The sequence below is a fragment of the Empidonax traillii genome, unplaced genomic scaffold (assembly GCF_003031625.1).
Source record: "Empidonax traillii isolate 1590-97213 ecotype Southwest subspecies unplaced genomic scaffold, ASM303162v1 scaffold655:size661012, whole genome shotgun sequence".
NCBI classification, from domain to species: Eukaryota; Metazoa; Chordata; class Aves; order Passeriformes; family Tyrannidae; genus Empidonax; species Empidonax traillii.
The window spans coordinates 425,880-440,298 of record NW_020955848.1 but is presented as its reverse complement, the minus strand read 5'-3'; the positions used below and the strand labels follow the sequence as shown (position 1 = coordinate 440,298).

The following is a 14,419-nucleotide window of genomic DNA, read 5'->3' as shown; positions in this document are numbered from 1 at the left end:
TTCAGAGGAACAGGCTTGATGTAGAGAGATGCCAGTCTCTTCAGGTTTGTACCAGATTCAGAGAATGTATTTGAAAGAAAGCTGTATCATCTTTATTTAATATGTGCATTCAGAGGATGTTTAATTCAGGTGTTTACCAGAAAAACCCCGCAAACCGCGAAATGGAACGTGGAGCTTCTCAAAATAAAACCTACCACAAGCAAGAGCAGAACCCCTGCAATGTCCTTCTCATAGGAATGGACTCTAGGGATCCATGGGATGTTTCCAAAGCCCATCCCAGTTGCAGACTTCCCTGTGCTTGCTGACAGATGTGTTTGTCAGATGTTTTGCTCTCTGTCCCGTGTGGTGGAAGTGCCTCAGCACCTCGTTTTGATCGTATGTTGGCACATAAACCATCTGCCTCGGGAAATTATTGGAAATGCCTTGTTTCCCCCAGTCCATTTTCAAAATTTCAGTCGAATTGGGGTGTAGCTGAAGAGCATAAAGCTAAAAACAACCCTCCCCTGCATCCCCCAAACCAGTGAAAACATCAAACCACTTCCCAATGCAACAAGTTAAACAGAGCTCTGTAGGCTGGCAAATATTTTTAACTTGCAAAATACCTGTGCATGGGCTAAATTTACAGCTGTGTGGAAACTCATTCTTTCACGTGAATAATGAAAACAAGTGGAACTGTGGCGTTTTAAATGTTTTGCCACGTGTGAGTGCGACGGATCGTTGCTTCTGCGTGTCGTTGGTTTCACCAATCGCTGGGTTCACTGTGAGGATTGTCAGTGACTTCGTGCTGTGCTCTGCCTTTCAGGTGACGTTCGCAATGACATCTATGTCACCTTGGTTCAGGGGGATTTTGACAAAGGCAGCAAAACCACGGCGAAGAACGTGGAAGTTACGGTGTCTGTTTATGACGAAGATGGCAAGAGATTAGAGGTATTAAAGTATTTAATGTCTGGGGGTTTTGGTTTTGATGCATATCTGTTTAAGCCTTTTCTACATCTTTTTCTGTACTTGTCAGCTGAAGTCCCAGTTTTTATTTTCAACCACGCTTGCTCCTTTGTCATAATTAAATGCATCTTGCCATATCAGTGATGTCCTTTGATATTAATTTCATGAGCAGCTTTGAGCAAGAGCTATTCTGTCTTATTTTGACCTACTTCACTGATTTATTTTTTGTTTATCTGAATGAAAAAGAGGAGTTGGAGACATACAAACGCTTTTTTGTCTTTTTGTCTTTCGAAGAGTGTTATTTTTCCTGGTGCTGGTGATGAAGCCATCTCGGAGTACAAGTCAGTGATCTATTACCAAGTAAAGCAGCCTCGCTGGTTTGAGACTGTAAAGGTACAGAAACCCTTCAAATAACTTCCTCCACGTGTTAATATGCATTAAATATCTATTTCAGTGAGAAGCCTTGAGAAACAAACCTGGGGAAATTTGGTGCTGGTAGTTGGGTTTAGCAGGACAAGGAGTAGTTCAGCTAAGGAAGGCTTTGACTTTTATTGCATGTTGAATTTTATTTCGTCCTTTGGTCGATGTTGTGGGGGATGGTTTGCTGTTTAGGAATGGTTTGCTCTATTTCCATGCAGCTGGCCTAGGGAAGCAGGATATTAAGGTTAAAACACAACTGCCCTGGCGCTGAACTCATCAGTGCTTTGGGATCTGGCTGACTGTGCCTTAAGCTTGGTCCATTTGCTTGGATAATAAACTTTCTACTTGGATGCCAAGTTTGGATATGACAGAGGAGCTGATGTTGGGTGCACAGAACACATCCTGGCTGGCTGTGGGCAGTGGGAGTGGGCTCTGTGTGCTGGGAAGGGACTCGGAGCTGCTCCCCACAACGGTGCCTTGAGTCAAAAGATGGACAAAAAGCATCAGAAACCCGGGTGTTCCACTGGGATTTTTAAACATTAATCTGTTTGGAAGTGCCAGGGGTCTTGCTGGAAGAAGTCTAGGTGAGATTCTGGGTCCTGTCCTGACTGTTTCCCTCCTCCATCCTCTCTCCCAACGCGTGAAGGTCGCGATCCCCATCGAGGACGTGAACCGCAGCCACTTGAGATTCACCTTCCGCCATCGATCGTCACAGGACTGTGAGTAACTCAGCCTCTTCCTTATGGCTCTTGCCACTGGTGCCAAAATCTCCTGAAACAGGCATAACATTCCCAAGCTGGAACTGGCTGTTGGAGTTTTAGTGCAGGATGAAGTTTCTGGCCTGCTTGTTTTTATGCTTCTTTTTCGCTTTTCGCCTTCCTCACTCCTACCTACCCAGAGCGAGTTTCTCCTTTCCTGACCATTCTTTTCTCCAAATCAGATGAAAAGGAATAAATGGAATTTATTACTAATGGAATAATACCACAACCCCTTTGAGTTACTAATAGAATGTATTTTTCCATTAGTAACTCAAAGGGGTTGTGGTATTGTATATCTTAGAGGTAAGTGGGTAGGGAGTAGTAAAAATATGTGACAGTGGGAATGTGAAAGAATTCACAGTTGGCTTAGCATCAGAAATTAAAGACTTTGGGATTAAGAAGTTTGATTAATGAAATTTTCCTTAATTAATTAAATTAATAAAAATTTCCTTAGTTCAGAGGATGATAGTTGCTAAGGAAAACAGTGTGCCAAAGCCAGTGTCCTAAGTGTCAAAATTATGATTGTGTGCTACAAATCAGTAGAGTCAGAAATGGTTTTATGACTCAAATATTTAGGTTGGCCACAGCCTAAATAATAAAGAGTTCCTTAGGGCTGCAGGGCTTTCTCACAGGCTCCTTGGGCTGTCCAGGTTGTTACACTTTCCTTCTGGTTTTACTTCTTAACTTTGTGATCTCTGCTTGTCCCGTTGCTTTGTTTTTATTTAACTTTCAGCTTATTTTGTTTATTTTGCCTTTTTTTTTTTTTTTGCTTCTGTCTTGTGTTTAGAAGACTCTTTTAATTCCTTGTACACTTTGTTAAAGGAGAATCTTTGCTGTGATCACCCATGCCTTTGAGATTCAGGTGTACTGTCTGTAGAAGCATCAAGTAATTATGTGCTGATTTGTCTTTTTTCTTTTTTGTAACAGCCAAAGATAAATCTGAGAAAATATTTGCCCTGGCATTTGTGAAGCTCATGAGATACGATGGGACAACTCTGAGAGATGGAGAGCATGACCTCATAGTTTACAAGGTAGAATTTTGACTTTCCATAGCTCCACTGACTGATTTCTGTTCCAGAAGTCCCCAGAAAGATGTGTTCCAGACTGTTCTGTAGATCAAACAACTAAACAGCAAGGACTGTGCAGTTTGTGTGTGTGGCAGATTGAGGGTTAAAACCTGAGTATGTTTTTTCTGAGCATGTTTTAATTTTAAAGGCACTTGTTACTGAGTTCTTTGTGGGTTGGGAACAGTTACTTTTAAATAATCACGACTTGTCTCTTACCTCTGTGCTCAGTTTCTTTTGTTCAAGACCCACTGAACAGCCCCAAACCTAAGAAAATCCACTGTAAATGCTAAAATGTTAATATTACCAAGGGTTTTACTAGATATTTTCTCCTGTTGTGTTTAAAACATCCCTGTAGGCAGAAGCCAAGAAGCTGGAGGATGCCTCGACGTACCTGAGTCTGCCTTCCACTAAAATAGAACTGGAGGAAAAGGGACACTCAGCAACAGGGAAGAGCATGCAGAACCTTGGGAGCTGCACCATCAGCAAAGACTCTTTTCAGATTTCTACTCTAGTTTGTTCAACAAAACTTACCCAGAACGGTGAGTTGGTGGAACTGCTGGAGCTCCTGCCCCTCACGGCAGGAGTTGGGTCCTGTGTGCTGACTTTGCTGCCTTCTCCATCCCCCTTCCCCTGAGAGTGGATGGTGGGTGATTGTCTTGAATTGCACTGTCTGGGTGCAGCAAAAGCACCTCCCGAGTTTGTGTGTTATCCAGCCTTTGTTTTGCTTCAAAGCAGTAAAAATCTCTGGGCAAGCAGAAGAATCCCCAGTTAAATGGGAACAGGGGTACTGTTTGCCATATAGCAGAGAATTTTATCCTGAAATACCCTAAAAACAGGCTCTGTGGCATTTCCCTCTTCCTGGGCTAGGAGTGATAGCACTAAGGGAGAGGATGAGTCTGCTTTCAAGAGGGAATAATATCACAGCTCTGCTCCCAAATGAGCTGGTTTATGTTATTTCCAAGGTGAATACCCAGATCTTACACCTGAAGAGAGCTCTGATGCTTTTCTCCTCTTAGGCAGAAGGGATGTGAAAATGAGAATACGTTGCATCAGGTCACTCTTAGGTTCACACACCAACACAGACTGCTGGCAGTGGAGTTGGCATATTTTGCTTCTTTTAAATGAAGCTTGCCTTCTCTCCAGTTTTCCTGTGTATTTGTCAGCTGGCTCAGTGCATCCAAAGGCTGTGGAACTCGGAGCTGATGGCAGCCACCAAAGCAAATATTTCACATTTCCAGACTGTGCCCTCTGTGTGATTTTTTTTTTTGTGCTTGGTTGCCATGGAGTGATCCCTCGTTCTCGTGGCTGCTCCAGCGGCAGACTGGGAGTGTGGGTGGGTCATTGAGCCGGGAGTGAGTCATTCCAGGGCAAGGGGATCGCTCTGTCGTGACTCAGGAGAGCCGATGGATCAGCTGGGAGTTGAGCTCGTGCAGGAGGGGAGGTGGGTGGGAATAATGATGAGATGGCCACGTCAATGAGTTTCCCTGTGTCCGGGGGGAACGTCACTGCTCCGATACAGCTCGGGGAGGCGGCTCCCAGTTTATTGCGGTGTTTTCAGCGGCACTTCCCAGGTGTTTCCCATTCCCAGCACATCGGATCCACTGCAACCTGGCAGGCTCGGGGCCCCAGCAAAACACTGGGATATGGGTTTAGGATTTCCTCTGCAGCACACTGGGGTTGGGGGTTGTGGATCACAGGAACCAGCACGTGGGATCGAGCTGCTCTTTGTGATATCAATGTTGTTTTTCCCCTCGGTCTTCCCTGGTGCTCGTTAGTAATTAGAAGTATTTCATAGTGATCAATATATTGATGTTGCCTTCGCAGCACTGTTGTTAAAATGAAGACTGAGCATTGTTTTCAGCCTTAATTTACGTGTGGTTTGCTTTGGAGGTCTGATCTTTTGTTTAATGGTGCTGTTAATTATGTTGTCCGTGAAACTTTTCCTCCAAAGTTGCCAAAGTCTTGTCTTTTTTCTTCAAAGTGTTGTGACATTGTTAAACAAGATCACCACATGTCCTTGAGCGGTTTAGAAAAGAAACAAACAAACAAAAAAATCATCATTAAATTCCTCCCTCGAGTATCAGTTCTCATCTCAGAGTTGGCAGTGCTCTTCGCAGAGCAATTTCTGAAACCCGTTTTAAGTTTTGTAAAATTGTTGTTTAATACTCCTCCTTTAATTTTCTCAAAAATAAGTCGGTAGAAATACATGATTATCCTCATTTACCAAAATGGTCAGCCAAAACACATTTTTCTCCTTTTGCTCATCTGTAATAGTTCTTTCTTCCCCCCTGCAAGTATCTTAGAATTGGCTTTAAGACTTATTTTTAGTAATTCTGAAAGTATGTGAGTAAATCACTTTGCAACAGCAAATACTACACAGAAAAAGCAAAGTACCTCTTTGTATCTGAGCTCACTTCAGTTCTCTATAATCTTTAAAGTTGTTAATGTTGCTTTTTGTTAGTCTCCAAAATAAGAAACTGGTAAGAATTCAGCTTTTTTTTTTTTTTTTGAGAGGGAGCAATATATGAAATATCTACTTAATTAACTTGAGCAGTTGTCAGTGATTTGAGGCAGAATGTATTAGAGCAGCACATTCCCTGGCCTTTTCCTGGATTTTGCACTGAATTTTTAGGAAGAATAGTGATGCAAGACAAAGAGGAGAAGCCCAAAACCCCAGTGCCTGTGGAAGTAAATCCTACTGGTGCCTCTTCCAGGACTAACAGGATGGATGTCCTTTCACTAACAGGGTGTTGGGAATAGAACTGAAATCTCTGGAAAAACATTCTGTTTACCAGGAGCTGGTGTTCTCCCCGTGGATTTGCTGTGGTGAAGGATCCAGGGCACCTCTAAGGCTTATTCAGAGGATTTTTGTGTTTTCTTTTCTGCCTGAAGGACTCAAACCTCCAGATAATAGTGGCTGTTACTTAACTGGAGTCAGGACTTCGAGGAACCAGGGAGACCAGGTTTTTGGAAAACAACTGACAGGAATTTGGCTCAGTCAGTCAGCACAGTTGATAATTAAAAAAACAACCCCAAAACAACAGACAGTGTGACAGATTCGGGTGCTGTAGTGGCATAAAAAGTAAGTTGTAAGTATAGAATTAAAATAAAAGTCATAAAATGGAAAATCAAGTGTTAAAGAAGAAAGATAATTTCAAAGAATAGGTGGAAATTTAATTTGAGTGGAAATATTACCTGACTGCAGTGTCTGGGCTTTGAGAAAAGTTTGGGGGCATCTGTAGGGAAACCTTTGGATGGATACAGGTCAAGGAAAGTGGATAACCAGGAACTTGTGCTGTTTGCTTCCAAATACCATGCAAATATGGAGTCAATATAATCATAAATCACATTAGTAAAGCAAAGTTGTTCTTGGGTACTTGGCATTCTGGATATTTGTTTAAACCCTCTGCAGTTGAAAATCACAGAATCCCAGACTGATTTGAGTTGGAAGGGACTTCAAAGCCCATTCACTTCCACCCCTGCCATGGGCAGGGACACCTTCCACTAGCCCAGGCTGCTCCAAGTCCTGTCCAGCCTGGCCTTGGACACTTCCAGAGATGGGGCAGCCACAGCTTCCCTGGGCAACTTTGTTCTTTTCCCTGATGTTTTCTGATCTCACATTCCAATTGACCTGAGCTGACTGCAGTATTCTTATTTACTGCATTCTTTCACTGTATTATTTTACAAAGACCTACAAAAAGAGTGGGATGAACTGACTGACTGATGCTTTGCTGGGGTTAGTGCTTGCACTAATAGAGTGAATGCCCAATTTTTTCTGTACACTGTGCCTTTTTTTTTTCTCTTCCTGGAAGCTGGGCTGCCCTGACATTTTCTGTTCACATCTGTATATTCATTTAGCATTTGCTCTGCCATCACGCTGAGAGCACACGTGGATTTGTTTTCTTGGGGCAATCCATGATGCTGTTTGGAGACTGTCTGTGGGCTGGCTTTTGTTCACATCATTTCTTCTGTCAAGCTGATGCCTTGTTAGAAGTCAGGCTGGAGCCAAATTCCGTGGTGGAAAGCTGATATAAATATACTCATGAAACAATTTGGATAACTCGTGGAGGCATCTTTGCTTTCCTTCCAGAAGGAATCTTTCTGTTAGTGTTGAGTTTCTAAGACTTTGGGTTCAGGCTATAGCCTTGTAGGATACATTAAAAAAAGAAAGGGAGGGGGGACTTGGAGATTTTCAAAACTTTATTGTAGTAAAACACTATTTCTGTTTCCAAAGAGATGATGAGAAGGCTTGGTTTGAGTGCTGCTCAGAGAGCAGTCTGTCCGAGGAGAACTGCAGTCTCCTTTCCACTGGAAGTCATTTTATTTATTGCTTAGAATGAAAGATTTTGGGAAAATAAAGCAGCTGCTTTGGATCTCTGCAGATAATTTCCAGAAAATACTCTGCAGATTCATGCCTTGGTAAACACTGTGCTGGTTGCTTTGGAAGTCTGAATAAAAGAAATGAGGAGGGAGTATTGGTTGAGAGAAACTGCCTGTTTAAAGTTACTTTGGGCAGAATTCACATAATATGAACCATTTTTGGGGGGGTGGTTAATGTGCAGTGGTGATCCAGGGGCTGAACTGAAGACAGGCAGTCTTCAAAATAAAATAATTCGGAAAAGACCTCAGAGATGATCGAGTTCAATCTTTTATTGAAGGCTTCTCCTGAGCCTGACTTGCTGCTGGTTTGTTCTGTGCCAAAAGCTGAGCTTTGATGGGGCAGGGAGGAGGATTCTTTTTCCCTGGGGCTGGTCTGGCTGAGGCAGGAGGAACGTGGGAGTTTGGGGTGTGTGGCCAGTTGAGCCCCTCAGCAGATGCTGGGGTGTTAATATTTACCAGTGTGCTACTGCTGCTGCTTTGCAGGGGAACCCCAACTGTGAGTTCCTCTGGATCTTTCCCTGAAGGAAACTTTTAAATGACTAATAGGGAGAGCTTGCCTTCTGTATTTCCCTTATTTCTCAGGGAATGTTCAAGTGACAGGATCCTAATAATGTAAACTCTGGGGAATGAGCCCATTTGCATGATCTGATCTGTACCCTCAGTGTCCATCACTTGAGAGCAACCCAGCAATTATTCATCACACAGCTTTCCACTGAATTCATTTAGTTTGCAGCTCTTTGCCTTGCACTGTGCCTTATTTTCTTTTCAGTTTATTCAGGGAGAGCAAAGAAGCTGCAAACATTAAAGCTGGGAGAGTCACTGCCCTGTAGATATGACTGTGTTGGTGGCTGACTAATTTCATTTTGGCATCTTTTTCTGAATACACAACTGTTGTGTTCAACAAATTAAAACCCAGGGAGCAGACTTCCTTGGCCTAGATTTTCATGCTGATATTTCAAAAGCTGGCTGCTTTTCTGAAAGCCTTTCAGGGCTCTGTCATGGTAGAAGGATTGTACAAGTTTTCTGCAGTGTCAGAGCACACCACAAATATGTTACTGTCCAGCGGAAAAGGCTGAGCTAAGGAGGTGCAACTGTTTGTCCTGAATGTGGTTGTGGAGAGTGAGGGAAGGTAAATATCCTGCATGGTATAAATTGGTTTTCTTATTCCTAGTTGACCTCCTGGGACTTCTGAAGTGGAGATCTAACACGAACCTGCTGCAGCAGAACTTGAAGCAGCTGATGAAAGTCGATGGCGGGGAAGTGGTTAAGGTAACAAGTTCATTTCTTTAAAAAGAAATTTGGTTTCTTTAAAAACAAACTCGGTATCCTCATTTTCCCGAATCCCCTGTTTTGAGGTGTTTGTTTCCCCACACTCTCCCCCTCAACCTCACTTGCATATTAAATTGTAACCAGGTATCTCAGCCTTCAGGAGGCTGATGTCCTTCTCCCAGCCCTCACAGAACATTTTAGATGTTGAGGACTGATAAAACACACATAAAATACACATTTCTGAAAACTTAGCTTGTTTTGTTTAGCACTTCGGTCAATTTTTATATACTGATTCTTACAATGTGATATTAAATGTGTTTTTAATATATGGGTGTGCAATGCAATCCTACTGTGTGTTGCTGTTATCTCTTGTTTTGTTAAATATTTCTTCTGGAAATATTTAGCTGAGCCAAGTTATTTACATTTGCCAAGGCCACTGAGTGATTGTGGAGACCTACATAAAGCTGTGGAAAAGGGTAGGCTGGGACTTTATTGAATGTGTTGTAATAAATCAAGTCTAAAAGAGTGTCAAAAGATGTATTGGGGACAGATGACCCTTAAGGGCCTGGAGTGTTGTTTCCTTACATCAGTGGATTTTTCTTTGGTTCGTGGGAGCATAATGAATGCCTCAGCTTGGAGTAACTTAAACCAGCTGGGAATGCTGATGTTCTCCTTTGCTGAGGGTGGTGAAATTGGGTCTCACAGGTTGTGGTTTTCAGGAAGGTTCTTCCTGATGTGGATCATTTGACAGGAACACACTTGACACTGGTGCTGGCTCCTGCCAAGCACTGTCTTGGCTCTGTCATCTGTGATTTTCCCTCTTCTCCAAATGTGACACCTGAGGGTGCGTGGCAGGTTCTCGTGGGCTGGAGGTCGGTGATTTCATTGGGATGCAGCACAAATGAGATTTAAGTGAAAGTGGTAGCTTGCAAATGCTCAGGACTCATGGGATGATATTCTGATATTCCCATCACCATTTTTATGCCTTTTTCTTTTTTTTTTTCTTTTTTTTTTTTTAGACACCACTGTTTACATTATCCACCTGTCACAGGATCTTTGTGTAGCCTGCTCTGTTGCAATATGTAGTTTGTTCCTTTTCTATTCCTCCAGCTTTTTTCTTTGTCCTTCAGGTTTTTAAATGCATGGTACAGTCTATGTATATTAAAGTATTGACATGATAAAATGTATTCATATTTTCTGTTAGGCTGTTTCTTAAAACTCCCAGTAAAAGGCCTTTGCCTACTGGTGTTCATTTATTGCTAAGTAGAGATGAGCCAAGATACTCACTCTGTGATTTACAGCTTCCATACACTGTGGATACAGTCAATGTTATCTCCCTTTCCCAGAGGTTTCAGCTCCATTTGTGCAGAGAGTCTTTAGAATATGAGAATGTAAACCAATAGTCTAGAAATTATTCATGCTACCTGAGAAATGTTGTCCTGCCACTTCACACAGCACAGGCATCTCAATCTGTGCTCTTCTTGCTGTTACATCAAGTCCTTGGGAGCTTGATTTAAAACTTGAACTCTGCTAAATGAAAGCCAGTGCTTGACACCTAAATGTGAAATGGAGACTTGCTCAGTCGTGACAAGGCCTTGCAAACATCCTTTGGACTCCAGGGGACTCGGTGTGGGGGACCTGAGAGTGCAACTTCTCTTCAAACCAAAGAGGAACTTCTCCTGTCAAGGCTCAAGACTGTGCTTTGCTCTTTCCTTCCTGCCAGCTGGTGAAACCACAGAGTCCTTCAGAATTGCAGAATCACTTAGGTTGGAAAAGATCTCTTAAGATCACTGAGTCCAACCTTTAATGTGCTTTAATTGCACATCATCTTTAATGGAGCAAACAGGACTGTGAAAAAGCAATTGTTTTTTTTTTTTGCCCCCAGATCCCATAGTGAAATTATGACCTGGATCTCCCCCAGGACTGAGGTCTAAAAGGAGCTGCCAGAATTTTGGTTTTTCTGGTTTTTCATCCTCAGATATTGGTAGCATGAACTGTAGCTCCTGTATTCACTTCTTTTGGGTTGGGCATTCAGCTGCTATATTGGGGTTAAATCCTGACATTTAATTGCAGATTTAGTAGATCAGGTGAATCACGTTTGATCCAGAAGACCCATTGCATAGATACACATTTTTAAAGGAGGCAGCTGAGAGTCAGGCTGTTTTTTCCATCTCTGCCACAGGGTTTATCATCTCTCTTTGTAGCTGCAATCTCAGGAATCAGTTAGTTTCTGCTGCTTGAGAAATTCTTCCCCAACTGCACCTTGTCTTGTCTACAAGGCAGAAACTGTTGACTTCCCTGTGAGGGGAAGGTTGCCCAGAGAAGCTGTGGCTGCTCCATCCCTGGAAGTGTCCAAGGCTGGGTTGGACAGGGCTTGGAGCAACCTGTGATGGTGGAAGGTGTCCCTGCCCATGTCAAGGATAGCAGAACAAGTGATCTTGAAGGTCCTTTTCATCCCAGACCATTTTGTTACTCTGTGATACACTGGAGCCAGAACAATCCTCCTTTCTCAACCCAAACTAACCCAACCTGGGGCTGTGACCCATCCTTACTGTGCCTTTTTGTGTGAGCTGGAGGAACAGACTGCTCAGACCCAGAACCCTGGGATGAGTATCTCTGGGCTGTGTGTGGATTACTGGCTGTCACTGGGAAGAAACCCTGGAATTCCACAGGTGTAAACCAACTTTTCTCCCTCCGCTTGCCCGGAGCCCCCGACACTAATCTGCTTTTCCTTTCGTGTTACACAGATGAGGGTGCCCAGCCCGGGGGGTGGTGAAGACCTTCCTGTGTAGGTTTGGGGCTGGGGCAGCAGGTTGTGTGCTCTGCTTCCCATGCCTGCATGTGTGATCCCACTGGGAATTGTGGCTCGGAGTGGGGGCAGCTCTGAGCAGGGATGTGCTGTGAGCCTGCCTGTGCCGAGCTCCCGAGCTGCTGAGGGTGACTGGATTTATTGGCATGACTGACACTCAGTTGCTTGTCTGGTTTGTGCTCTGAAACATGAACATTTTCAGCAATGCATGATCCTGGTGACTCTGTGCTGAATCTGGAGTTTGGAAATGGTTGATTCGCTGTAATAGATTAAACTCCTCGTTTAGCTCTGCCAAGTGTGATTTCTGACTTTTTTGTTTGAGTGCTGATGTATGTATAGATAATCAACTCCACTAAAAAAAATTTGCTGGAAAAAAAAAGTGAAGCTCTTATTTTTTTTTTTGTTTTGAGCTAACTTTTAATCTTTTTAAAAAGTACAAATGAAAGCAGATACAGCTTTTGCCAAAGCTTCTACAGCTAAATTGAATTTGTCTTTCAAAATCTGACGAACTGTGTATTTTTTTTTTTTGTAGTTTCTCCAAGATACATTGGATGCACTTTTTAACATCATGATGGAGAATTCAGAGAGTGACACCTTCGACACTTTAGTGTTTGATGCTTTGGTGAGTTTGCACTGGGGATGGACTGAAATGTAGGTGCTGAAATGGTGAATAAATACAACAAACACAGCATAAATGGTGGAATAAAGTTTACTAATTAAGAAGATCTTAACTGTTAATTATTACTTACTTCAAATATTGTATTTGAAGGTTCAGTTGGACTTTATCCAAGGAGGGTTGGAATACATCATATCATCCTCCCCAGAAAATAAGGAAGCAGTCAAATCCAGTTGTTTGAGTGGATGAGTGGCAGAATTTAGGACAGGAACAGAAAGTCTGTGCTTAGAACAGAAAACTTGGTTAGGAGCAAGGAGTTTTCACAGGAGAGAAGAATATTTATATATTGGGAGGATAATCAGGAGCCAAAGGCTGTGTTTTTAGTGCTTGTAATGTGTCTCCTCTGAAAAGAAAGGTGACTGGACAAAATGCAAGATGATTTTTTTTTTCTTAGAATAACACAATAATTATGCTGTACTGTCAGGTGTTTATCATTGGACTGATTGCTGACAGAAAATTTCAACACTTCAATCCTGTCTTGGAAACCTACATTAAGAAGCATTTCAGTGCTACGTTGGCCTACACGTAAGTTGGAAAATGGCTTGGATAATTTCCCCAAATGATGTCATTTAGTTCCTTCTTTGCATGGGTTAGTCAGGAACGTGCCCAGAGAGCTTGGGAGGGTGGGGAGGTTCTTGAAGAAGATTGGAGGTGTTTGTTGAAATAACGTCGCTAAAACTGCATCTGCAGGGCCGAAGTCTTGATTGTGTTGTAATGATGGAGGGGATGATTTGACAATTTCAGGAATGGCTTAGTGAGGAAAATATAAGCAATTCTCACTTACACTTCAGAAGGAAATCATGTCCATTTAAGATGCTTGAAATAGAGGTTGTTTGGTACATTAAATTGACTTTCTGTCCTGGATTATCCACGTGGCTGCCAGCTTGGGAAGGAAGCAGTGGAGAACAAAAAAAGCAAAGGTCCATTATTTTTGTTGTCTTAAGCATTTTTTTTAACAGTTGGGATCTTTGCTGCTGCTTTTGGACTGTGAGTGTGGGAGGAAAAACGTTCAAAGTGTAATCTTTGCAGTGGTGGTGGCGGGGAAGCAAATCCAAACCAGGAAACCTGGGGTGCACTTTGTTGTCAAAGTCTCTATTAAGTGACCAGAAAAACGTTTGAAAATAGTGATTTAAAATTATGGAGAATTAGAGAGTCATGGTACCACAGAATATCCTGAGTTGAAAGGGACCCACAGGGATCATCCAGCCCAACCCCTGGCCCTTCACAGGACACCCCAACACTCACAGAATCACCCAGGTTGGGAAGAGCTCCAAGATCAAGTCCAGCCTTCAAGTCCTGCCCAAGTTTGCCGTAGTGAGAGAGGCTGCACTGACAATATCCAAGTGAATACTTGAAATTCTTGGGCAGTTTCCTCCTATTCCAGCAAATCCCCAGATATCCAGATTTGTGTCTGCTCTGCTGTTTTCTGTTAGGGCAGTATAATGTTGTACTTGTTTACTTTTCCTGGGGATGTTGGATCATGCAGTGGGGAGCTGGGATGATTTAAAATGGAATTGCTGGTAGCTCCATTAAAATCCTGATTTATATTCATTGGAAGGGAGGTGGCTGAAATGGGATTATTTTGAAAATTGTTTCACTTTCAGGTTTGATAGGCTTCAAAATGGGGGAGAAGAGAATTTCCAACTGGTTATATACGTTTTTGAGACATAAATTTCACCAATTCCAGCCCAAAATCCATGGGAAAAATTTGTGAACAAAGAAACCCATATTTTGTGTGTTAATGCTAACAATGTGTTTGTATGTCATTTAATTATTGTTATTATTTTGATCATTGCTTTTATATATTTATAAGTATTCTTTTGGCTATTATTATATATAAAATATATTTCTAAAAAGTATGTATTTATTATTAGTAGGTGCATCTGTATAACAGCCTAAATCTGAATATCCCTAAATATCCAGCAGAAAATAAGTCAGATGTTACATTTCTTGTATGTTGAATGGTGTCATGCTCTGATTTTGCTTTTTTTTTTTTCAAGAATAGGTTGCAGCAGAAACAAAACCATAATGAGTTTATTAATTGCATAATTAATTCTGTAACTTTGTGGGCACATCATTTTTCTTTAAACCTTTAAAA

At 42.1% G+C, this 14,419-nt stretch overlaps 1 protein-coding gene across 2 annotated transcripts in view; it reads left to right on the top strand.

Moving 5' to 3' along the window:
* Positions 1-14,419, top strand: part of DOCK1 (dedicator of cytokinesis 1) — a 264,003-nt gene that overhangs the window by 43,895 nt on the left and 205,689 nt on the right. For both annotated transcript variants that reach the window (XM_027899291.1, XM_027899290.1), the window contains exons 14-21: positions 803-927; positions 1,237-1,335; positions 2,009-2,081; positions 3,048-3,151; positions 3,543-3,726; positions 8,739-8,836; positions 12,178-12,267; positions 12,746-12,846. In XM_027899291.1, coding sequence (XP_027755092.1) covers positions 803-927; positions 1,237-1,335; positions 2,009-2,081; positions 3,048-3,151; positions 3,543-3,726; positions 8,739-8,836; positions 12,178-12,267; positions 12,746-12,846 — 874 coding nt within the window. The remainder of the gene's footprint in view (positions 1-802; positions 928-1,236; positions 1,336-2,008; positions 2,082-3,047; positions 3,152-3,542; positions 3,727-8,738; positions 8,837-12,177; positions 12,268-12,745; positions 12,847-14,419) is intronic.